Genomic DNA, 24,789 nt, shown 5'->3' with positions numbered 1-24,789 from the left:
TGTTTCAGAGATTCAGGTTGAGAGAGCTGGAGATGCTCAGCATAGAGAAAAGAAGGCTCCAAGGAGACCTCATAGAGGCCTTTTGGGGTCTAAAAGGGAACACACTCTTTATCAGAGTCTGCTGTGACAGAAGAAGGGGAAATGGTTTCAAACTAAATGAGGGGAGATTTAGATTGGATATAAAGAAGAAGCTTTTTACAAGGGTGGTGAGGTATTTGCACAGGTGAGATGGTGGATACCCCATCCCTGGAGAGATTCAAGGTCAGGCTGGATGGAACTCTGAGCAACCTGATCAGGCTGTAGGTGTTCCTGTTCATTGCAAGGTTGCTGGACTAGATGATGACCTTTAGAGGTCCCTTCCAATTGAAGCAATTCCATGATGATAACAGTGAGGCATCCCTAGTTCACTGACAAGGCTCCTTCTGGCTCTTTACCAGCAACTGGGCAGTTGTTTGGGTTCCTCAAATGAGATTCCCAGTATCTTGCATAGGATGGCTTTGTTTCCTCGTTCATAGACATTCTAGGCCAAATACATGGAATGCAGAAACCCTCAGGTCACAAATAAGAGATAAGAAGCCCTGCATGTTATCATTAACTGCAGCAGACTGCTCTTGAGGAATGGATTCAGACCGCAGGGCTGCAATCAGCATGAGATGACAGCATCTTTATCATCTTATTGTGATTTTAACCACTATCTACCACCTGTGTTGCATACTGACACTGCTATACACCCTGCACACGACACATGCAGCAGGGCCTCAGACAAACACCTTCCTGACAACCACTGCTCTGGCACACGAGCAAGGCAGTGTTTTCGGGGCAGCCATCCCCCTCATACAAGGCAGCACTTAGGGCCGCGTACCACCGCCACTTACAGACAGATGTGGGGACCCCAATATCCTGGTACTGGCGTGCGACCCGACGGCCCGGGACAGCGGGGATAAGCTCTCCTCTTCTAGCACATTCCCCACACCGACGGGCCGGGGTCCTCCCGCTGCTCCGCCCTCTCCCCCCGCGGCGGCGCGGAGTGGGCCGGCCCGCCCGTATATATCAGCCGGTGGGCGGCTCCGCCCTGCAGCGTCGACAGTAGCGGGGAGCAGCGAGGAGCGGGCAGGTGGTGCCGTGCTGAGGGATATTGCCGGAGCAGCGCAGGAACCGTCCGTCCTGAGCCATGGCGTGGCAGCCCATGGAGATCAACCCCGAGGTGCGCGGGGGGTGGGTGCGGGGGGCCGGGATGGGCGGACTGCGCTGAGTGACTCACCTCTGTCCCCTTCATTGTCTTCCAGATGCTGAACAAAGTGAGTCCCCGTCTCGGCCCGGCCGTTCCTTCTCTCTCCGCCCTCCAAGCTCCCGGACGGCGGTAGCCGTACCTGCGGGGCTGCACGGGGCCGGGCGGGCGGCGATGGCGGCTCCGCGTTGTGCTGTGTCACGGGGGCGCGGCCGGGGGGTGTGGGGAGCGGCCCCGACACTCGCTGTGCTCCGCAGGTGCTGTCCCGTCTCGGGGTGAGCCCCGGCTGGCGCTTCGTGGACGTGCTGGGCTTCGAGGAGGAGGCGCTGGGTGCCGTGCCCAGCCCGGCCTGCGCCCTGCTGCTGCTCTTCCCCCTCACCGAGCAGGTAGGTGCCCCTCACCCAGCTGATGGGGGCTGTGTCCGGCCCCGCTGCCCCTGGAACAAAACCCCTTTGCTGTGAGTCAATGCCCACTGTGATCTGCCGGCATCAGCTGGTGCGGTGGGTGTGGCTGTGCCGGGCTGCAGTGGGGTGATGTGATGTGATGTGCTGTGCCTGGCTGTGGCCTCCAGTCAGCAACAACGGGAGAAAAATAAGGAGGAAAAAAAAATCAGGGCTCTTATTTTAACGTGCCTCCTATGCTTTTATCAGCGTACCAGCCTAAAGGTGATGCTGTTGGCAGTGTTGAGTGTGAGTGAGGAGTGGTGATTCTGCATCTTGCTGAATCACTCACTGGGTCCAGGGAGGCCTGAGCTACAGCTGCGTGGTAATGCCTATAGTGCAACATGCTGCAGAGCTGTGAGGAGGTGCACTTGGAGATGAACTGTGCTTAACAAATGCTTGGGAAGGAGGGTTATAACCTTTTATGTTGGTCTACATGCTGCTCCAATGGGCATGGATTAATGAAGGGAGGTAGTGTAAAGGTACAAAAGCAAGCTATTGTATAGATATGCTGAGTGGTCTCATCAAATAGGTAAAACAATTGAGAGAGGAGATAAAGAGCCTATCCATTATGACTTCCCCTCAAGCTATTTCCAGTGTACAACACAGGTGGAGAAATAAAGAGCAATGCTTTAGGATGTGATTAAGTCATGTAGGTAGTCCATTAAGGCTTGGCCTGCATCCAGGATAGACAGATAATGCTTTACTGGACCTGTGCCATGAAGATGACTTTATTGGTAAGTTCTTCCATCTAGTCCCGCTATTGGCTCTCCTGTATGCCTGTCTGTATGGTGATTTGCACAATAAAAAGATAACGCTCTAGTGAAACACTGAAAACAATTACCTGTTTGCAGCATGAGAACTTTAGGAAACAACAGACTGAGAAAATAAAGGACCAAGAAATCAGTTCCAAGGTGTATTTCCTGAAGCAGACTGTCAGTAACTCCTGTGGGACCATTGGTCTGATACATGCTGTTGCTAATAACAAAGACAAAGTTAAACTTGGTGAGTATTAATATTCTAAAATACCCGAATTCCCAGCTTTTTGTTATTGTTTTTGCCACAATGGGAAGCTGAGTAGTTGTTCTATGTAACTTTAGTTTCTAAGTGGGTCCTTCCTCCCTAGGAGATAATGTCACTTTGGCAATTCGTGCTTATTTTGACTCCTATCCTGGTAGATAAGCATTGCAGGATGGGGAAGAGAACATACAGGACTGACCAGTGTATTTACAATTAGGAAACATTATGTATAGAAATAACTATTAGCATTGATGTCAACTGAACAGAAAGTTCTTAACGTTACTTATGTCTAGTGTAGATGGACTTGCTTGATATAGTCTATAAATCAGTTTTAAAGTTGCCCACCTTTCTGTGAGGGAAGCCATATGGGGTGATAATAGTATGGGAGTATATTTTCTGAAGTGGACAGTTTTGATTCTCCTGTGTAAAAAGACCTAAAACTAGTTTAGGTAATTTGTGCCTGGAAGCTCCTGTTTCCTAGGAAACAAGATCACAAATTCTTGTTAAAGGTTTGTCATTAAGTCTGGGTAGTGTTTACTGTTCAGAATAGGGAGCTGCAAAGGAAAATGAATTGCTGCCATTGTCTTGAAAACTTAAACCCCTTGGGTGGTGTGATTTCTTATACAAAGTTAAACGTGTGTGGGAAGGAAGATAAGACCACTGTTCCTTTAGTTTGGAGAGACTTTCTGAGCGTGCTCTTGAATGATACGGATGTTATAGCATGTATTTCAGGTAAGAATAGGAACTCTGTATGTCTTAGTGCTGTTCTAATTCAAGCTGTGGAAAGCCAAAGCAAGCTTAGCATAAGCAAGTGGCAGGTATGTCTGTAGATTCTCAATTTCAGGAAGACAGATTGAGTGTCTTGTAGCGACATGCATAGATGAAACTGTCCTGTAGCTGGTATCTTTCTTTAAGATGTGACTTTGCTTCTGCCAGACCTGTGGGGAGAAATGGAAAAAGCCAAATTCTATTTGTAAGTCTGTTCCGAGATGAGTATTTGGAGTACCCTGAGGCACTTGAACTCTGGCTGTTTGTGCAGCTTGTCATCAATAGCTTCTGGTAAACTGAAGTTGTAATATGCTTATACTGGAGATGGTTTCTGGCTAAAAGTAATTGTTCCTCGTTAACACAGTGAGCATTGAGTGGTGTGGGCTGTTTGGACTGTAACTGTTTCTCTACCTGTGCTGAAGAAAATCTTTTCTCTTGTGCAGATGAGGGGTCTGCCCTGAAGAAATTTCTTGATGAAACAGCTGATCTGTCACCTGAAGAGAGAGCTAAGCGTTTTGCAAATAATAAGGTATGTGAACTACACAAATAGCTGTCAGCATCATCACTTAAGCGGTGCATTAACTTGTATCTGCTTTCTATTAAGGCTATACAAGAAGTCCACAACTCCGTTGCACAAGAAGGACAGTGTCGGGTAAGATATGAATAAGTAAAATGTTATTAATGCTTTGCTTTTGTGTTCTTCTAGACATCTCCTTTGTCTCATTGCTACAAATGGGGTTTTTCTAAATATGGTAGTAGGCTTTTCTTAGTCTAACTAATGTGTCTAATGGTTTGCTTTAAGGTTGAGGACAACAGTGTGAACTTCCACTTCATCCTGTTTGCTAATGTGGATGGACATCTGTATGAATTGGGTAAGCATTTGCATGCTCTGGAGTTAGGCAGGGTTTGCTTTGCACTGTATAGCAGTGTTGGTGGCTCTGGCTAGGAACCTGCTACTGCTGTAGCTTTCTAATGACATTGTCAAAGCCAATTTATAGTTTTATGTAAAGACTTTAGCTGAAGGTGAGTTGCACTGAATGCCTATGTACTCTTGTAAAGTATGTCATCTACTATAGAGCTGGGAATGCTTTGTTCCTTGTATTGACAATTTATTCTGACTATGTTCAGATTCTGTGTACTGGTTTCTTACATCACTATATGGAATTCTGCTCATTCATGCTCAGTTTTAGTGCTGATGGGCCTTTCTTTCACAGATGGCCGTTTGCCGTTTCCTGTAAACCATGGCACAAGCTCAGATGACTTGCTATTGAAGGTAAAACTTCTCACTTGCTGTTTCCCTGGAAGTATGGCTTCTAAAGAGATGAAGGGCATTCTCTTAGTATATAGTGGTTGTACCCACTTGATGTGCAAGCTGGTAACAAAGCACTACTATACCACAGAGCTAGATATCTGTATGTATTAACTGGTGTTATTACATCACGTAACTTAGCCATGGGGTCCCAGAGGAGAACTGAAATGTCTTAGGGTCTCTGGGGGTTTTCGTTGTTGTTTCTTAAAGCAAATGTGTCCCAGTCATCTAAAGAGCTTTTTTCTTTTCAGGATTCTGCTAAGATCTGCAGGCAATTTACAGAACGTGAAAAAGGAGAAGTTCGTTTTTCTGCTGTGGCTTTCTGCAAGTCCGCCTGAGGCTCTGAAGGAAAGCAGTCTAATAGCACACCAGTAAATGCAGTCAAAACTCCAGTGCTTCAGTACTTGTTAAACACAGCTGTTCTGGTAACTTAAATTGTTTCCACCCTTTGCTATACACAGAAGCAACATCACTTGAGCTTACAATAAAGGATGAGCTCAAGTTTTAATGTGAACAGTTTGGACACATGATGTCTTTAGACTCTGTTTTTTCACGTTGAGTAGAAAGTGCTTAACAGGGCTTGTTTAATCTGTGTCTATTAATGAAGCAGTTGGTTGATATTTCCTTGTCCTTAATGAGAATAAAACTTTCTGCTGAAAAAGTAAATGGAGTTTAGTGATCATTCCTCTTGTCCAAAAAGAGTTTCTTTTGGCGTCCTATGAACCCTGTTCTGCAAAGGCCACTTAAAGTTTTTTTCAGAGCAAGAGGTTACTATTTGCCTAAGGTGAGCAGGTCAGTGAGGCTAATGGTGCTTTCCCTAGTGTCTTCGAGGGCCTCTAAGGCTAGAGATGCCTTTGTGTCTGGATAATGTGGGCTGGGCCTGCATTGCCCTTCTGTTGAAGCTTTTCATAATGTTCAAACTCTTCAGCTGTAGTTTCACATTGTTCTTTATACTTGCAGCCTACTGGCAGGGTGGGATGAACGAACACTGGAATGACAACTTGAAACAATATGGTTTTACAGGAAGGTTGCTTGTATTGTCAGCACTAGAAACAGCAGTGTCCATTGAACTGATGTCCTGTTACCTCCTTTGGTAGGAGGCAGCACTAGAACAGTTTTTTCCTACCTGTTGGAAAAAAGTAATCTACTGTCTGATGCTGACAACCCAGGCAGCCTGTGTGTGGGTTCATTAACTTGTTGCTGTGGTAAGGAGAGCATTGGCAGAGGTTACATTTTCTGTTTCCTCTAAAATGACCAGAAAATGGAGGGTGTGAAGAGATTGGGAAGCCACAGTAACTGATTTTTGAGTTGAAGGGAGAAATACCCAGCTTGGATGAGCAAGAAGGAAAGATTTAAGGTAAAACACACTATAAGCCTTAACACTGACCCTCTTCAATGAAGATGTCTTAAATGTTCATCTGCAGCACGTTGCCCAAACTTCAGATAACCATGGGAAGGAATAAAGTGTCCTTCAACCAAGGCCTACAAACATACTGTTCTAGCTGGGGCCTGTCAGTGCTGTAGATTTGTTTTGTTGTGCTTGGTAACTTCATGTGTTCTGTAGTGGCTGTTATGTGTTCCCTGCAAACTATCACTGGCTTTCAGGTTTGTCTGAAGATTAATTCAAAATATGAGCTTTGAGTAAAGCCATGCTTAGTCTGAAAGCGTTTTGAGTTGCACCTCATTGCTACTCCTAATGGAAGCATTATCAAGTTAAATTCAGGTCCTGAAGCTAAAAAAGATCAGAGTACTTCAGTTCTAAACATCAGCCTCTTTCAGCTTTGGAAAGTTGAAAGCATCTGCTAAGGTAAACTGTTGCATGTTACTCTTCTTCAACAGTATGTCTCTCAAGTTGACAAAATATGGATGAAGGCCTTCCATCATGTTTCTTCTACAGCCTCCTGCACTAGCAGAGGCCTGGAGCCATCTCTCTGCCTTCCCTGTGGCTCAGGCTGCCTAGCAACAAGGTCTCCCAGTGAGGGAACTGCTTGTGGCAGGAGTATGGGGGGCTGGAAGGAGTAGCAACCATCAGATGTAATAGACAGAGCAGAGTCCAGCCAGCTGTGTGCTATGCATGTGGGATTGTGCTTTTGTTCTGTAGGGGTTGTTGTTTAAGCTGTTGCCTTGGGTACCTGCTGCAACTGTGCATGCAATACTGAAGCTACCTCAAGGAGCCTTTGTGTTCTGATTATATTTCTTACAGTGATTGCATCAGTGTGCATTTGTTTTTCAATCTAGCAGTTGAACTAGTGAAGTCACTGTGACATTTATCAAGCTTCTTTTCTCCACTCTGCTCAGGCTTTTGGATTTCAGCTCTACTGAGTGGCAGACATCTGAATAATTTCTTTTTGGATAAGTGGGAAAAGGGTTGAGGAATTCACTTTTTACTTTGTCACCCTTTGGCCCTAGGTACACTTTCAAAGGATGGAAGTGTTGAGACTGGCTATTGGTTATTAATCTGTTCATGTATATCAGCAGCAAGATTGTTTTCATCCATTTTGAGTTAATGCAAGTGTCTGGCAAAGCACTGACCTTTCCCCTAAAGTGACCTGCTTCAAGGAAGATAAATTACCATGGAGAGCCAAAGTTTCATGAGCTGTGATAGAGTTGTCTCTGGAGGTGAGGATCCAACAGGTAAGGATCTGAAAGCTGAAAAGGTGGGAGCTTTTGCTGTATTAATAGCTCAGCTGTTCAAGTTATGTTAATATGTTGAGAAGTCAGCATGCACAGAAGTGTGTATGCACCACTTCAAATCCATCTAGAGTAAACTGTAAGTAGAGAAGGACAGCATTCAGTCATGTACTTTTCTAAAAGAAATCAGTGACTAGTTCTTGCTGATCTTCCAGATACGTGAGGATTTTATTGTGCAAATTATTTCATTTGAATTAGGTTACTGTGGTTTTTCTGCAGCCTTATGGAAGTGGGTTTTTAACATAAAGAGCCATCCTTGAAAATGTTTCAGAAGTATTTAGGATTTTCAGGTAGTATTTCAGGTTTATCTGTCCTGACATGCACATTGCTAACTAAAAATCATATCCAGTGTTGTCTGCACTCAGCCTGTCTCTTGACGTTTCTCTGTTGGGAGCTGTAGTTAGCCTGTTCTGCAGGTGGCAGTATTGGGAAACTTATGACAATAAGACTGATGCAGGAGATGCCAGTGGCAAAACAGGTGCAGCCACTCATTTATTTTGCAGGTGTGTGTAATGTGAAACATACTGTTACTTCCAGTTGGACCACTCACAAGCTAAAACACCCGTTTCGTCAAATGTTAATTCAAGTTTGATGAGACATCTGAAGCCTCTTATGCATATCAATAGCCTTTGGCTTAGATCCATAACTTGTTTGCAGTTCATATAACATGCATCACTTAATCCCCTGTATATTATGTATTACTATTTCAATATTCATTTTCCTTACAGGAGTAAGGGAAGAGTAGGAGCAAGTCCAGTAGCATCCAACTTTTGATACTCAGGCCGATTTATAAATACTTAAGATAGAGAAATAACCTCAAAGGGGGAATCAGGAGAACCAGTATCTGCTGCCTTTTGATGCACAGGCTCTGGGAAGTTCAAGTGGCTGGCTGATCTCCTTAGCCTGTGTGCTGGAAGTAGGCAGAAAAACAGAGTGGCAATAAACCTCACTGTCACAGGTTCCCTCTTCTGCTGCTACCAACAACTGATGACAGGTCTGAAGCTCAGTGAGACTATGAACTGAGTGGGAACAATCAAGAACTAGAGCAAATGAAACCATAATCCTAGTGCTGAAAGCCAAGTAACAGCATTTAAATTCCTTTGTGACCAAAGGAATTAAAATATCTCTCATATTTTTTCATTTTTAAAGTCTTGCAAAGAGTGATATTGAATTACTGGGAGTGGTTGATGCACCAAATACTTAAAACCCAAGGGATCTCAACTGAGCATGAGGCTAAGAGAAGCCCCACAGTTTAATGCAATGCATTGCTGACCTCAGCACCTGGCTAGAGCTACTTTGTGTGTATAGACAGGCTGGGATGCAGGCCCTTGGGGTTATGGCAGATGCCAAATTGAATATAAGCTCATGTGTTGTATGCTCTCATTGTGAGTAAGGCAAATTGCATACTACATTGGGAATTCTACTGGAAGGAGTGAAGCTGGCTGATTGAGGGAAGGTGCTTGCTATCCATCTCTACTTGGCACTGGTGAGGCTGCACCTGGACTGATGTCTAGTTCTGGGACCCCAGTCTAAGAAGGATGTGGAGGAATCCAGAGAGGATCCAGCAGAAGGATGCTGGAGGTGTAGAGTGCATGGCCTGCAAGGAGAGGCTGGTTGAGCTTGACTTTTTCAGTCTGGCATAGAAGAAGATAAGAGAGGATCTAACTGTACCATACAACCATACTTCAATGGCATTTGAAAGGATGACAGAGCTAACTTTTTGATGGTAGTAGCAGATAGTATATCAAAGGACAGCAAGGCAACACAAAATGCAGTTTGAAAGGTTCCATTTGGGCCATATGGACACTAGATATGTACTTGTTTAAAGGGAAGTGGTTCATTACTGGGAAAAAGTCATAAGAGAAATGATGACCCATTTACAGCCTTTGGAAGCTTGCAAAGCTTGGCTAGAGAAAACCACAGCTGAAGTGACCCAGTGTGCCCAATACTTCTGAGCAAGGGGTAGGATTAAATGATTGCCAGAGGTATATTCTGAGCATTGCAATTTATGAGGGGATATAAAGACCCCTACTGGGAATGGGGTGCAGGGGAAAGGTGATGGATGAATGCTTGGTGGGGAAGATGGGAAAAGAGACAATTCCTGCTCATTTCTTATAGGTCATCCTTCCATCAGCATCACAAACACTGTAAGATGGTTTAATGACATTTTTCAGCTCCTTTAAAAACTGCTATGCCTCAGAAATGTAGGTGGAGCCCAATGCATGGATAACAAGCAATGCAGAATTGATTTGAAAGTTTCTCATGTAGTTTTTGCTCAAATGAATTTCATGTGGCTAGCAGATATTACAGGGCCTGCAGCAGGATATAAAAAGTGAGGCGAGCTGCATGGCATTGGAGGGACGAGGCTGGGGTAATGTGTTTTGGTAGGGTTAGCAGTTTAAGCTCAATACGGCTTAAAAAAAAAACAAACAACAAAGACACTTCAATTGCTCACATTCATCCAGTGTCAGACTGAGAAACATTATTATTTGTGGCACTGTAATTAGGCTGAACTGCATTTTCTTTTTAAGACTTTATAAGCATGCATGTTCAAATCTTACCAGAACAGCTTCCATTCTTTATGTGTTTTTACTATCCCCGCTGTGCAAGTAAGGAAACTGAGACATAGATTCAGTGATTTGCCTGAGGTAATACATGAAATTGATGGCAAAGCTGGGATTAAAACTCTTTTTATAACCATGTATGTTTTGTTTTTCAGGCGGAGTTTTACATTTGCACTAGTTTGGCTATGGGCCTGAGTTAATATATTCTTCCTTTTAGCATAGCTTATTAGCTAAAGTTGAGTGTTAGGCTAACCACAACTGGTTTTGAGAACAGCCAGGTGAACTCATGTCTGTCTGCAAAAGAGGGTCTATATTGACACTTAATCCTGAGTCCCCTTTTAATACCTCAAGACATTTCTTTGGTAGATTTCTATTGCACAGAAATATTACTTCCTCCCTCCTCCCTCCCTCCCATCCCACAGAAAGGTCGGGTATGTGGGGAAGCTGAGGAGATTCATAAATCAAAACTGCAAATTATTGTAAAAAGACTGGCTGAAGTATTCTGATTTTCTGACTAACAGAAGACTCAGGTGACAAAGTTGTGCCTGTATTTTGGTGTTTTTCACAACAGAGAAGTGTTGATGAAGGAACAGGATTAATCAGAAAGTAACAGTATTGGGCTACTTTGATGCTTTCTCCAGCTTCACCTCTATTCTTTCTCCTTTGACTGAAAAATGGAACTGAAGGTGAAGTGATGCCAATAAATAACAGGACCAATCCTTATTGAACAAAGCGAGGGAAGGGCCTATATAATGGAAGGATGACTTTTCCTTACATCCTTACACTCAGGTGGTTGGCATAATCCTTTGCTCAGCTCCAGGTTGGATGTCTGTAGCTTGTGTCTGCCACCCCTGAGGTCTGCAGCCAGAGTTTTCAAAGCTTGAGATATTTCTCCTACCAGCAGCAAACAGTATGAGGAGTGCTGGTGTTTTTTACTGTCCCGTAGGCTTAGCTGGGAGATTTCAAAGGAGAGTCCATAGTCACACAGTGCCTTTGTGAGATGTGGTCACATAGAGGTGAATAATCCTTCACCCAAAATGGAAATGTCAGCTCCACTACGTTATTTTTTTACTGCCATTCACTTGATGTATATGCATGTCAGGAAATGTTGTTATCACTTTGGTAGTTTGCTCCATGACACTCGCAGGGACAGCTAGAGCCAGGAAGGTGTTCTCTGCTCAGATAGGAAGAAGCTGAATTCAGCTTCTGAAGTGTAACACAGTATTTGGGCTCTGATTTTACAGAACACCTCAGCTCAGGGCTAGTCCAGGACTTCCAGTGGCCTCAGCTGGGCCTGGGCACACAGCTGAGGCTGTGTACAAATAGAGGTAAATTCCTTGGTCAAGAATGTGATGGTATTTCCACATCTGTTTAGATTCGGAGCCTGATCTCATCCTATTAGGAGGGCAGAAATCCATTTGCTTTCAAGCAGAAGCCCTTCACTTGTGATTTTTCATTCTGGAGCGGACAGAGAATTAGCAAACTGCCAATTCTTTGCAGAGCTGTACAAGTTCTACTCCATCAAGTGGGACAGCCTTCCTTAGAATGATTAAACTTTTCCAAGATTTCATATCCTCACTCATCAGACTCCATTTACAACAGGAAATTACAGTTAACCTCCATGAAGACTTTCCCTGACTAAATCCAGTGTTTATAAATTATATCCAGGCAGAAAATGTGAATCCTGACAGTGTAACAACGGTCTGAAGCATAAGCGTTCACAAGTTCAACTGCTTTCCAAAGTATTTTTTGCTACAGCAGAAACATGAGTTTGTATAAATAAAGTGTACATTTTTAACATATTTGCAGACTGCAATATAATAGATAACGTTTGTGTGCATTAGGGGAGCTCAGACCTGTGTGGGCTGTCTCTGCCGTTGTTCTCAGACAGGAGGTTTTCAGACTTTTCATCTGCAGTGACCACCAACAGAGTAACTTCCCTCTCTTTGGGTTGTTTTAGGGGTGTATTTTTTTCTCATAAGAATGCTGCTGGAAAGCTTCTTAAAAAATAAGCTCTATAGAGCTCCTTAAGAAGTAATAACAGGTTGGGTATGGTTTATCTAATCCCATGTTCTTCTTTGTGTTTGTGGCAAGATCCCAATATTCTTCCTGGCAGAAGAATATGTTTGTTAGGAGCAAAAGTCAGCTGGTCACTGACTGTGTTAAATTTAGGCAAAGCTTACTGTACCCTTACTTAAATTAGGCACTTCAGTGCCTGGACTCAGCTTAATTTGGCTGAGCTCTTCTTTATGGCTTCTTGCAATTGACCTCTTGTGGTACCTTGCAAGTTGTCTGTCGGAGCCACTTAATGGCACCAACAACTGTGACCATACAGAGTGAGAAGTGACACTATGGCCTGCTGTTCCACCATACTGGAGTTCACAGGGAGAGGGCCTCACCCCTGACTCTGCAGTGAACCATAAGCAGTAACAGCAGATGTGACACACAGCATCCCCATTTAGGACCAGCTTTAGGAAGGCAAATATCTCCACTGTGCACTGGCAAATGCAGCTTGAATGAAAACGTTAGCATTCAGGAGAATTCTGGCCTATGACCCAGATAGTATGGAGGCAAACCATTGTGTGACTGTAACTCGTTAATAAATGCAGTTCCACAGTCAGCAGTCTGCAAAAATGCTTATTCCCAAAGCAAGCTTTTGCTGAAGCTTTCAGGCTGACTTCTGTTTCAGAAGGGAAACACGATGCAGCAGCTAGAAAGGGCTTCCGATCCCCACGTGTTCATTTATTTATATTCATTCTAATCTAGAGCAAAATAAATGCTTGTGCATATTTTATTTGCAAGTGAGGTATGAATAGTGAAATCCACCACAAAGCAAAAGTACATGCAGCAATGCCCTTACATATCTGTACTTACGGCATTCAGCTATGCAACCACTGCCCACAGTACAAGTGGATGGAGCTCTCATTTGTGGTTCATTAAGAACTCTGTCTAATCTGAAAATTGTTCACAATCTGGACTGGCCTTTGTATTCAGAACCATACAACACTCCAACATGCAGATTTTGTACTTGAATCAGTGATGAGTTTCACTGCTGCCTGATGGGTGCAATGTACTCCTTGTAGTGCATCTTTAAGCCTGCTGGTGCAGAAGCCTTTGGGATGAGACACAGCAGGCAGACAGAGGCAGTCCAGCTCTGCATTCCTTTGCAGCAGCCATACAGCATTATGTCTGCTGCAGTGTGGCTGGATACAGTCACATGGGGGATCATTCTCCAGAAGAGAATCCTTCTTAAGACAGCTCCTCTTTTCCCACCCCATGTCTTACTTGTAAAACACTAGGCTGTGCATGAGTTTTTTTTGAGGTTATGTCCTCCAGAATCAGGGTCTGAATGAAGCAAGGCTGGGGAAGAATACTTGGTTTAAGACAGTTTATCCAGTGTGTTCAGGGTCATAAAACCATCTCTAAACCAGCCAAAGTCAGATGCAAAATGTTCAGTGATGTTAAATGGTACCATATTAGACCCATGCTCTTCTTTTGCCCATCTCACCAAAATCTAATGATTTAAAATACACTGAGAGAGCATTTACAGCCAAAGCTGTAAGAATGTACAGTGACAAACCACAGTGCTGTGGCCAACGGATGAAGAGAGCACATGAGCTGGGTCAGTGGGACCTAATGTCCAAAGTCCAGGATCTGCCTCCAGCTTCTGCAAGCACACAAGGCTGATCCTTCAGGGACTGATGAGCACTGACAAACCCCCTCATGCCTGTTGTGCCAGGCAGGGAGAGCTCAGAAAGCATGTGGGCAGTGTGAAGCCTACTGAGCTGCCCTGAGCCAGTGTGAATGGCAAAGGTCTTTGTGGCCATGCATCGCATTAGGTATGTGGTTTAACTACTGCATCATTTGGCTCTTGGTGGTGAATGGCTCTTCCTCTTCCTGCAAATGTTCTCTGTACATAAATATATCTAAGCAATAATGTACGTAAGCCATGAAATATCTGCTGGAATATAGACTTGAATCTGACTCTTCCACCTGGTTCCTTACTATTCATTGTGAAGTCAGCACCTCAACTTTTCTCCTTGGCTTGATGTACAGCCAATTTTCCCATTGCACAAAGCCCCATCCAAGCACTCTCAATGATCTGTCTCTTGGCAGGGTGAGCGAGATCACCAGGCAGCTTTAGGTTACCAGGAGATGCTACCAAAACCAAACACAAACCAGGACAACGCTGGCAGAAAAAATAAGGTGAGAGAGAACGAGGAAGGAAAACAAACATGTAGGTGAGGACTGAAGTCAAGCCTAAGAGTGCAGTACAGTGCCCAGTTTTGTGTTGGATGTGCTATTTAGTTCCAGCTGATCAGATGATGGTTAAAACAGCTGATGATTGTTGAAGGTGCAAAATAAGGTTGTTGAAGGCAATGAGGCTTGAGATTGCAGGCTGGTGCTCCTTCTATAGATGGCACTGTAACTTTCCAAATGCATTCCTTTCCTGCCCATAATTTTTCTGATGTTATCGGTGCTAAGTTATCTCAAACAAACAAACAAACAAATAATAAAATCAAAGAAAAAGGTGCACTGGATATGATCAAAAAGCACCTGGTCTCAATGGCATCACAGTGACACTCCCTGGAGTGTGATGTGAGAGGAGAGCAAACACACAGTGGTGTGCCCTTATCTGCTGCACCATCTTACAGGAGCTGCAGGGACACCACACAGGCAGATGTGGTATCTTTGTATTTAATGTCCCTGGACAGATTTTTCTGCAGGGAATGTCTTCATTTGCTTTTGCATCCATGTAGACTTTAAACATCCACAGTAAAGCAGATGTTGGAAACATGGTTTCTGTCTCTTATTTCAGAGTGAACACAAAATCACCTATTGAAAGTACCCCTTAAACTGATAACAAAAGGTGTATTTCTATGTAACACAACACTCCTATATAACACATACGGTTTCAGCAGTACCCCCAGAATACTTCATGTTCTTTCTTCACTACGTAGGGGCTTTAGAAGCAATACCAACATTGCATTTCTAATCCCACTTACTAAATGCAAACCAGAGTTGCATAAATAATTTTAAGTGAAACTGCCATCAAATAGCTTCCTTTTCAACAGAACTCCCACTGTTATTGACCAGAACTGGTAACTTGTAAATACCTATGAAGAAAAAAGTGAATCCCTTTATCTTTAGGAAATTTACTGCAGTATTCTTCAAGGGTAAATACACAGATAGTAAAATATATACAATAACTGAGACAGATTTATGACTGTGATTATGAAGAAATAGGCCACGGCTTATACCTGATAAGAATAGTGCACTTATTCTGTGGAGAGTGAAAGATTTATTATGTGTTTAAGCATTCATTTCCTTATTTTTGTGCATGTTTTCTGTAAAGGATATGCTAACTATATTATGATCACTTGAGAACTTAAACGGATTTGGGAATTCAGCTGTAAGTTTTGCAATCACTCAACATGTTATAAACCAAGGATATCTGTTGGTGTAAACATCTCTCTCCATCCTTCTCAACAGTGTTTCTGTAAGAAGAAATCAGCCATGGGATGGCTTTTGTATTATCACAAGCTTTGAAACACAGAGAGTTCCAATAAAGTCATTACAATTCTTGTATCAAGGGCCAGAAGTTTAAGAGGAAGATAAGAAGTGAATCCTGGATGTTATTATGTGTTCTCCAGACATTATAGCCTTCTTTTTGGGACTCCAGCATTCCTGTGGAAGCAGACAGGCTTCATAAACCTCATCTCTCTTTCTCTCCTCTGGGGGTTCTACAATCTTGAGTATGTAAAGATACAAATGTAAATGTATATAAATACGACATTCTATACAGCAAGATGACTCTCCTTTCTCCTCCTTCTCACTGACATGAGAGATGAAGAGTTTTCTTGGCATCTCAATCTTCCCCCTGCCTTTCTCCTGGAGTCTCCAGCACTCTCAAGGCCTCAGAAAGTGAAAGTCATGCAGTTTTTTGAGAGAAGCAGCCCTAAGAATTGGCAGGCTTAATGGAGCATATGTACAGCTCTTACCCTTTTCCCCAGCACAGCACCTCCAGCATGTGCACACCACAAGTTTCCAGCTGGGTTCTTCTATGCCATGAGCGCCTTCTGTTGCTTTCAGCGTCTGTATTCAAGTCTTCCACAGTGCTTCAGCATTTCAGTGAAATAATTACTGCAGAAAGGGAAAGACTATAGCAACCTATTGATGCTGGGATATGCCTACGGATTGTCTCAGCACGTGCCTTGAAGAAGCTAATGAGACTCCTTGGCCAAATTTGCAAAGTGATGCCAATGTTCCCTGCACTGTTTGGCCTAGACTTGAAGATACAATTTCTACAAGGCTTTTTTGAAGGTAGCACTCCAATTTCTTGAAGACTTGCCATCGTTCTGATCTTTTCCTGGCCTGCCAGCACACAAAGCAAACATGGTGTCACTGGTGTCTTAGGACTGGAATTTTTTAAGGCATGGATAGGACTTAAGTGCCTGAGCCCATTAATTTTGATGGGATCTGAGCATCTAATTCCTTTAAAGTCTTATGAAAATCCCTATCCAGATTTCTGAGCATGAATCATCAATACGTGGAAGATATAATCCAGAAATATGATATTTTAAGAAAAAAGCTTAGTAATTAAGGTTCTTTTGAAAAGCACTGATTAAAGAAAAAAAAATGTAGATATCCTCCCAAGTGCTGGCTTGGATCAGCTGCAGGTATAACAAACCTGCAACCCATGGTTTGCCTGTCCTTCCCTCCAGCTAGGTCAGGAGCTTGTGTGATAGACAGCCCCATCAGCAGCCAAAAAGAGCCTGAGAATAAGAGTCAATTGATTTTGGAAATCAGTTCAGTAACATGGATTATCGACTTTAAGAAAGTTCTTTCCATTCTCTTACATGATCAGATGAAGTTTTCTTAACCTCTGTGTTTCTTTTAGAGGCCCAGAAAGAAGCATTTGGGCCTCTAAACTGGGAAAAAGTCCAGATATTTTTGCTGGCTGGAAAGAAAGACATAATTAAATATAAAATAATTCTAAAAAAGAGTAATAATAAGAGAAACTTATGAAAATAACTTAAAAGGATTTTTTTTTTCCTATTTTGCTTTTCTTTTTCTTTAAGAGGAGACCTCATGAACTTTTTTGGCTGTACACACAATAGCAGTGATTTCTTGGCAATCTTATCAGCTTTGCTTTCCACATGGGTGGGTGGCTCTTAAGTAGTAAATCATAGCAGTTCAGACAGCAATTCAACAAAGTGTAATATCCTCCTCCTCCCTGATACTTTGTCAACAAGGACTTGAATAGGAGATAAACCTTCATAATGCAGTAGATGGCTTCATCACATCCACTCCTAAAAGCAGCCAAGAGAGTCAGCTTGGATCCAAAACTTACTCCAGGGAACATATATAGGCATCTGAGGCATGGCCAGCAGTACAGTGATGTTGTTCCTGGGTTGGAGATGGCTCACATCTGAGCAGATGGCAGCAAGGGCAGAGTGAACCTATGTTTTAGGATCATGCTGCACCTTTACATACAAGTTAAAACCCCAAGAGACATGCCAGGACCTCCTGGACTCACACTCTTGTAGGACAGGACTCAGAAGAAGTCCCGGAGTTTTTAGTAAAGTGAAGTTTGGTCCCCGAGAGGATCAGAAAACAGCAATTCTTGTGAAACACTGAAAGGTTTATAACATTTCCTATCAAAGGCCCAACAAATAGCCATGCTACTCTGTGTTTCTTTAATTCCTAAATGTCTCATGTATATCAAGAAGTATTCTGTTTCCATCAGAAGCTCCAGTGAATGAGTTTTTACCTGATGTGTGTGTGTAAATGGTGAAGTAATGTTAATCTGATTTATCAGCCTGTTGGTACTTGCAGTTTAGGGATGGATGTATGAGAAATTCTGCTGTCTGGGAGACGTCCCCATCTCACGGCCATAATTCAGACGGGGTTCCAAGTAATACTCTACCTTTTAAAACAGGGGTGGAGCAAAGTAAAGACAACAAAAAGAGTCTTCATTTTGAGCTTGGGCTGGTGCCTGATTTTGACATCCTGACTGTGATTATGTGACTTCATGCCTGTGATGACATGATGGATGCTGTCTCTCCCAGATGGTACGTGCTACACCAAAGCACCTCCACAGCTTTGATGTGTGTCTCGTTCTGCAAGGACTGCCAGGCTGCAGATCACTGAGCAAGACAGCCTGCCTTCAGGGAGCGAGCTCACCCAGATCTCACCCTGCACAGCTTTCTCATGCCTCCAGAAGAACACACTCCTTGGCTAAATGTTGTCCTTTAAAAACTCAGCAGATAGGTAAATATACGTATATATATTCCCGTATCACAAAATTGTGATGTTTCTAAGTAAAATAAATTGTTGTCCTGCATAAAGTCACTCTTTACCTTTCTCACCTTTTTCTTTTTACTTCTTTTTAGTCTGTTTCTCTTCTTCCTTTCAATTTTCCACTTTTAGCTTCCTATTCCCTTACTTTGTGTAAATAAATACTATAACTCACTGCAAATATCCCAGACAGGTCTGTATGAAGCCCAGGACTAATTCCAGGCATAGGTTTTCTTCTTTAAACCTACTAGGAGAACAAAAAGGAAGACTTTCTTGATGATGCAAGTGACTGCTAAAATTAAATGCTGAATGTGATGTGGCTTCTCACAGTTTGGTCAAACTTCCAAACACTGCTACCCAGCAAATAGCTACATCAGTGAGAGACTATTTCTTGTCTTTTTTGCTCTTTTAATACAACAGCACCATTTGGTTCTATTCATAAATCTATTTGATTATGCCACCATTATACAAACTTTGTTCTATATCAGGGAAATGTGAAGCAGAACAGAGAAATTTACTTTGGAAGCAAAGAGTTGATTTCCAAATCACACATCTCTGCAGTTCTAGAAATGTGATTTTCATCTTATTTGACACCTGTTCGGCAGAAGTTTTTAACTGCATTCACATACATGATAACCCTTCTCATCCCTAACTAATGGAACCCTATAGCCCTCATTTGAAGCTGCAGCTCACTACAATGGTTTGTGGACATCTAAACAACCTGCTCCATCTACTTAGTGCAAAATCAGCTGTAGGGTGATTGCAGGTACACCTTGAAGTGGAGATTCTTGTTGGAAGAACACCCTCGGTCCTCCTGCAGTTCTTAATGAAGTAGACTGTGGGGAAGTAGCTGGAAATTAGTCAAGCTGAGAAGAAAGCTGGCAGGGATACACTTCTTTGCCCTTCTACACCACTTCCAGCTCAGCATAGAAATAATATGTTTGCTGTTTCTGTCTTAGAGAAACCCTGCTGGCAGATACACAGCCCTACAGACACAGAGCTTTTGTCTTAGCAGTCCAACAAGATCACTGATAACACTGGTGGAAGGCACTCATCAGTTGCTTGTGATACTTCTTCCTTCACTGGGTTCCTTCTGCCCTTCTTTGTTGGGGGTTTTCACAGCTTCTCTTTGGCACATTTTCCTTCCACCTACTGCTTGGGAATACGAGGAGAGGAGAGGCAGAATGGGGATGGACAAAGTTCAGAGCCAAGGTGGGGGCTGCGGTAGGTGGGGAGGAAGTCAGCTGGGCCGGGGGGTGAAAAAAAATGATGCTTTTTAAAGAGGATATAGGAACTTCCTACCCCAGAGGAAAGGCAGGTCTTGATGAGAACAATATAAAGAAGGAAGGAAACGCTTGTTTGGGTGAGCAGGAGAACTGAGTGTGGCTGTGGATGAAAGGCGAAGCCCAGCCAGCCCCGTGCAATCAGCAGAGCCATCAGCGTGGGATCTGGGGCCTTGGGAAGGAGAACCAAGTGCACAGCCAGGGAGGGGGCCAGGCAGGGAAAATCCCACACCTAAGGAGTATCAGCACTCAGAACAGAGATACAGATCAGGGATTTGGTACACAGGGAACAGAGAAGATGAGGAGAGCCCGGAATTGTGCTTTGGAAGGAGCGTTCAGCTTGAATACTTGCAGGCATTTATGAGCACGGTCTCTCATTCTGAACAGCCTGCAGCCTGGTTTGTGGGGCTCACAGCTGAAGAGCACCATGTTTTGAAGTGAATCAGATCCTGAATAACCAACAGCTTTTCAAATCTAGAGAAATAATTAAAAGCAAAGACAGAACAGAGAAGTGTCAGATAGTGCTCAGCCACTATTAAATTAGTCAAATAAGGTGCTTTACTTTTCAAAAATCAAACTAGAATTACAAAGTAAAGGGAACCTGCTTTGCAGACGGGCTTCGTGCTCTCTCCCAGGACAGGGTGAGAAGGGGCAATGCTGCTTTTCTCCAAGGGAAGAGCAAGCACAGGAGACCCAGCCAGCCACGCTCCCCTCTAAATGGCTCAGAACGTGGATGCCAAGTCTGCCAATATGCTGCTGAGTGAGCAGCAGTGCAGAGAAAGTGACTATGATGGAAGGCAGCACGGCAGGAACACACAGACAGGTGCTGTCAGCCAAATGCTGAATGCTGCAAATGTGCCACAGCAGATGCCCCAATTAAATAAAATGCAGAGTCACAACATTTGCTTGAGTGATTGAGAAAACCAACATGCTCTCGTGATCTCAGAATGACTGACTGGCATGGGAAACAAAAATCACTAAAGCTCCGGCGTTACTTTTATTGTAGCTTGTATGTTAAAAAGAACCAAAAATCACAAACCCTCTCAAACACGAGCAGCCCTCTGAGTCATATTTCAGAATGAGGTTTTCTCTTGCTCCTAATTAGACACCCTTACTAACCTGCTCTCAGAGACAGCCTACAGAGTGGAACTGTCTTTGAATCTCATTTTACCAGTGAAGAAAATGTTGAACTTTTGGTAAAGTTTTCTCCCAGTGCTCTGGCCAATGTTGCTGTGAATGTTCCTGTCAGCTGCTCACTCAGCCCACCCTTCCCAGGTCAGCACGCCTTCACCAGGTGGCTGCATTGCTCTTTGCAGTCATATGACTCCAGTGATGGCCCTCAACTAACTGGCCGCTGTATGTGCCTACCCCTGTTCTGCACCCCAGAGAATGAAGGAATCCCAAGCAGTATTTCTAAAACGAGTATTTTACATGCTCAAGTTGTCCACAGGACATTCAGTGGTTTGAGAAAGGGAGAAAAGAGACAAGCAAACCAATGAAATGGATGCAAGTGCTTGAGGAAACAATCAAAGAGATACTCATTTGGTGCAGCCCACATATGGCTGAGCTCAGATGTCTCCTAAATTTGGCCTGAGGTTGTGTCATGTGCCCTGCTGTGCCCACAATGGGTGAAACAGCAGTTCTACTCAGAGTATCAGGCAGGAGCAGCAGATTCCCGATCCAATAAGGACACAGCAAAGCTCAGGGCTCACAGAGTGACTTCACCAACAAAGAGGCTTGGTGTGTTTCGGACATACCTATAAAAGCTTACAGAGAAAAGACTAATAACCCAGGTGAAACAGAAACAAAAGGCCTCATGAACCCCTTGCTCCTGGCATTTGAGAGGTTTAAAGACATTATATTGCATGCTGACAGGAATAAAACAGTTCCTCTTTCCAACAGAGAAAACAAAATGTGGCAGACCACACCAGCTAGAACCAAACCAGCTGAACCCCCACTCCACTTGAAAACAGCTTCACAAAAGCCTGCTCCTTTCCCTTCTGTTTAAGGCAGCAAAGCCCTGACAGACTCAGGATGCCCCCTCTTCCCTCTGCTTTCACCCACCCATGACCACCCCACACACACTGCCCCACAGCTTCCTGGTGCAATTCCTTCACTCACCCATGGGCACGCTGCCTCCAGGCAGGGCGAGTGCACCTGTACCAAGCTGTACAAAGCTGTACAAAGCTGTACAAAGCACACAGCTTGGCACCACTGCTGCTCCTGCAAAGGCTTTCCCCTGTCTAACCAGCATAGGTGCCAATGATGGAGAGGTGATAAGGTCTGCTGAGATGGGAGCTGGAGTTTTACTGGAAAGAGCTGAACTGAAGCATTCATTTTAAAACAACGGCTACAAGGAAAATTGTTCTGTTTTATTGCTGTTTTGGTCGGAGTGGCAACATGACATCAGGAAAACCCTCCTGGAGTTTCCAAGCCCTTGTTCTTATATTTTGCCTCTTATGCCAGTCACCAGGGTGGCTGCAAAAGGGAAAGAAAAACCTTAGCAAAAATCTATAACTGGTGTCAAGGGGCTTACAGAAAGGCCTGCTGCTCCCCAGGCAGATGGTGGCTTAAAAAACATAAAGCAAGCTGGGCTGATGCTAGAGCCACGTTGCCATAGGAACAGGGAGGTAAGGATGCTGCTCAGATCTGACCGGATGGAAGCAGGTTCAGGATTAGGATTAGCGAAGAAGTGGCCAGATTCCTGCTGCCGTGCATGGTTTTCCTATTACCCTAAACACAGGGCAGGGCTCTCTGAAGGGCTGTGTCACACATCTTGGCACAGATTTTAGCCATTTAAAAAGTATACACCCGAATGCAATAGGGTGCACGAGCACTGAAGCACATCAGCTTTAGTGAGCCATGCAAACTGAGTGCATACATGGCAGAAGGATGCCCACCTTCCACAGCAAGACATAGAACACTGCAGTGGTCAGCCACGAGCAGCTCCCCATGAGCTGGGCATTGGGAGCATCGGACAGTACAGCCACACAGTTGGGACTGCAGAGCAATAAGGGAGAGGATAATGATTTCCCCCTGCCTCGGGAAAACAGAGTTAATCAGTTCAATTTCATTTGTTCCTTCTGAAACTTTGAGTACAATGGGATAGTGATTAGTAAGAATTCCTTTCAGTGTTATTTAAATATTAGAAGAATCAGAAAATGGTTTGTGTTGGCAGAAGTGCTTTAAATATACTTGTTAGTTCCCTTTAGATGTTTGAGGGTAGCGTACCAAAAACAGCGTCTTCATCTCATTGCTGTTCTCAGAGTGAGCTGATTTCAGGTACTTTGCTGCTCCAGCCAATTCCAAACCACAGAGTCCAAAGCTAAATGCAAGGAAAACAAACTCAGAATGAGAACAGAGTTAAATATGCAGACTGAGGCGATCTGAAGAGCAAGCATTGCTTCCATGACTGCTGTATAATGATGAGTGAGATTCAGACCTTTAGAATTGAAGCAAACTCACATCTGGACGAAGGTTGCTCTGAAGTCCTGTAGTTTGCTGGCACTGCCTCCAGCTGAGCACAGCCAGGTGCTCCGCTCAGATACTGAACTGATGGGGGCGAATGTGAAGCCACCCCCGTGTCCAGCACACAGGTGTCCAGCAAGTGGGGATATTTTTAAGCTGGAATAAATACAAACGACCGATATTAGCTCATCTTTCCAACACAACTAGATGAATGGATGGGTTATTTGTTTGTGGTTTTTTTTTTTTTTTTTTTTTTTTTTTAGAGTTTGGTTTTAAAAAGGCCTTTTGAAAGAGTTTTCCTGCCCATTTCTAGAAACTTCTATGCCTCGCTTCAGGCTTAAGAGCATTTCTGCACGAGCCGGGGCTGCTCGCACCGCCTATCAGCCGCGCAGCTCTGCACGATGCGTCCTGCTGTCTTCCCTTGCCCCAAACGCACGCTCACGTGCGTTGTTTCTCAGTACACCTGGGAGAGCAGAGCTCTCGTGCTTCGCTTCGGCATCGCCCTGTCGCTCTCCCTCCGCAGCGCTGCCGAGAGCCGCGGGACGGGGCTGCGGGCACAACGCCGGCTGCAGCCAGGGAGGGATCGGCCGCCCCCGGGGGGACGGGCCGTGTGCCCGGGCTGCAGGCAAAGCCGCTTGGCCCGTCTGTTTTATTTTTAGCCGGCAGCGCGGCGGGCGGGGCGGAGCAGGGAGGGAGGAAGGACCGAGGCGGCACCAGGCGCGGGGTTACCGCAGGCGAGCCGCAGCCGCCGGGCTGTACAGCTCAGCCGCCCGGCCCCGCCGCGGCAGGCAGCGGCACAGGCTGCGGCGCAACCCGGCCGGCGGCTCGTTGCTCGTCGCGGCTCCCCGATGGCCAGCCCCGCGCTGGAGCTGGGAGAAGCGCAGCCTCCGCCCGACTCCCCGCAGCCCGAACCGGCCTTCGGCGAGGCGCAGAAGTGGATCGAGGTAAAGGTTGATGGCAGCGCGGTGCGGGCGCCGTGCCGCAGTCCCGAGCTGCCGCCCGGCCGCGGGGCTCCGGCCGCTCTCGGGGGTTCGCGATTTGCGCGCTGCGGCATCCGAGCCGCAGCCCCCGCGCCGGATTTAAGCCCTTAATCGTATTTCCCTCGCCCGCCCCCTGGCTCGGGCTGAGCGGGGCGGCCGTAAACAGCAGCGCAGGTGTCGGAGCCGGCGCTTCCTCCCGGGCGGGGGGGAACCAGGGCTCCCCGGCCCTCCTGGGGACCAGACCTCCCCCCAGGGCACCCCCGGCCGCAGAGGAGCCGCGCAGGTAACGCGGAACGGCGCGTAGTGTGTGTGTGTGTATGGGGGGAGTACCCGCATCCCCTCCTGTGTCACTGCTGAAAGGTGAGGGTGATGCGGTGCTGCCCCTGGGTCCCGGTCGGGGTTTGTTGACGGGCAGGTGGGGGTGAGACGCCGTAGTTCAATATTTTGGCGTGTAACAATAGCGACGCTTTGAGTAGTTCAGCGCCGTATCGCTGGTGCAGAACAGCCGCGATATAAACCAAGATAGCCGGGTAACAGCTCTCGTCAGCTGCTCGTCAGGCTTTGAGTTTAATCTGCGGCTTTAGGTTCTGCTCTCCTGCGGTGGTTGAGAGAATGGTCGGTAAAGTCACCGCGACGGTGGGATTCCTGCATTCTCAAGTGTATTATCGGGAATAACGGTTGACCCCAACGTCATCTGGAAGGGCAGTGCTGTGTCAGGCACTGATATAGCTGGCCGG

The 24,789-nt window shown here is 45.0% G+C and overlaps 3 protein-coding genes across 5 annotated transcripts in view; 2 read left to right on the top strand and 1 right to left on the bottom strand.

The window, feature by feature from the left end:
- Positions 1 to 1,276, bottom strand: part of APBB2 (amyloid beta precursor protein binding family B member 2) — a 141,979-nt gene extending 140,703 nt beyond the window's left edge. The window contains exon 1 of the mRNA XM_015862395.2: positions 1,262 to 1,276. The gene's annotated coding sequence lies outside the window, so the exon portion shown is untranslated. The remainder of the gene's footprint in view (positions 1 to 1,261) is intronic.
- UCHL1 (ubiquitin C-terminal hydrolase L1) lies at positions 1,065 to 5,431 on the top strand. The gene is made up of 9 exons (XM_015862421.2): positions 1,065 to 1,204; positions 1,287 to 1,298; positions 1,486 to 1,614; positions 2,523 to 2,673; positions 3,900 to 3,985; positions 4,061 to 4,108; positions 4,259 to 4,328; positions 4,671 to 4,729; positions 5,017 to 5,431. Exons 1-9 carry the CDS (start codon positions 1,172 to 1,174, stop codon positions 5,101 to 5,103), a joined length of 675 nt encoding a protein of 224 aa, XP_015717907.1. The 5' UTR covers positions 1,065 to 1,171; the 3' UTR covers positions 5,104 to 5,431.
- Positions 5,432 to 23,773: 18,342 nt separating this feature from the next.
- LIMCH1 (LIM and calponin homology domains 1) overlaps positions 23,774 to 24,789 on the top strand; it is a 153,388-nt gene continuing 152,372 nt past the window's right edge. The window contains exon 1 of one of the 3 annotated variants that reach the window (XM_032444096.1): positions 23,774 to 24,016. In XM_032444096.1, the coding sequence (XP_032299987.1) occupies positions 23,921 to 24,016 (96 nt within the window). In that variant the 5' untranslated portion in view covers positions 23,774 to 23,920. Of the gene's footprint in view, positions 24,017 to 24,311; positions 24,336 to 24,789 lie in introns of those variants that run through there. The other 2 variants (XM_032444102.1, XM_032444101.1) reach the window with 2 other exon arrangements.

The sequence above is a fragment of the Coturnix japonica genome, chromosome 4, assembly GCF_001577835.2.
Source record: "Coturnix japonica isolate 7356 chromosome 4, Coturnix japonica 2.1, whole genome shotgun sequence".
In the NCBI taxonomy this organism is placed as follows: Eukaryota; Metazoa; Chordata; class Aves; order Galliformes; family Phasianidae; genus Coturnix; species Coturnix japonica.
This window is presented reverse-complemented; position numbering and strand designations above follow the sequence as displayed.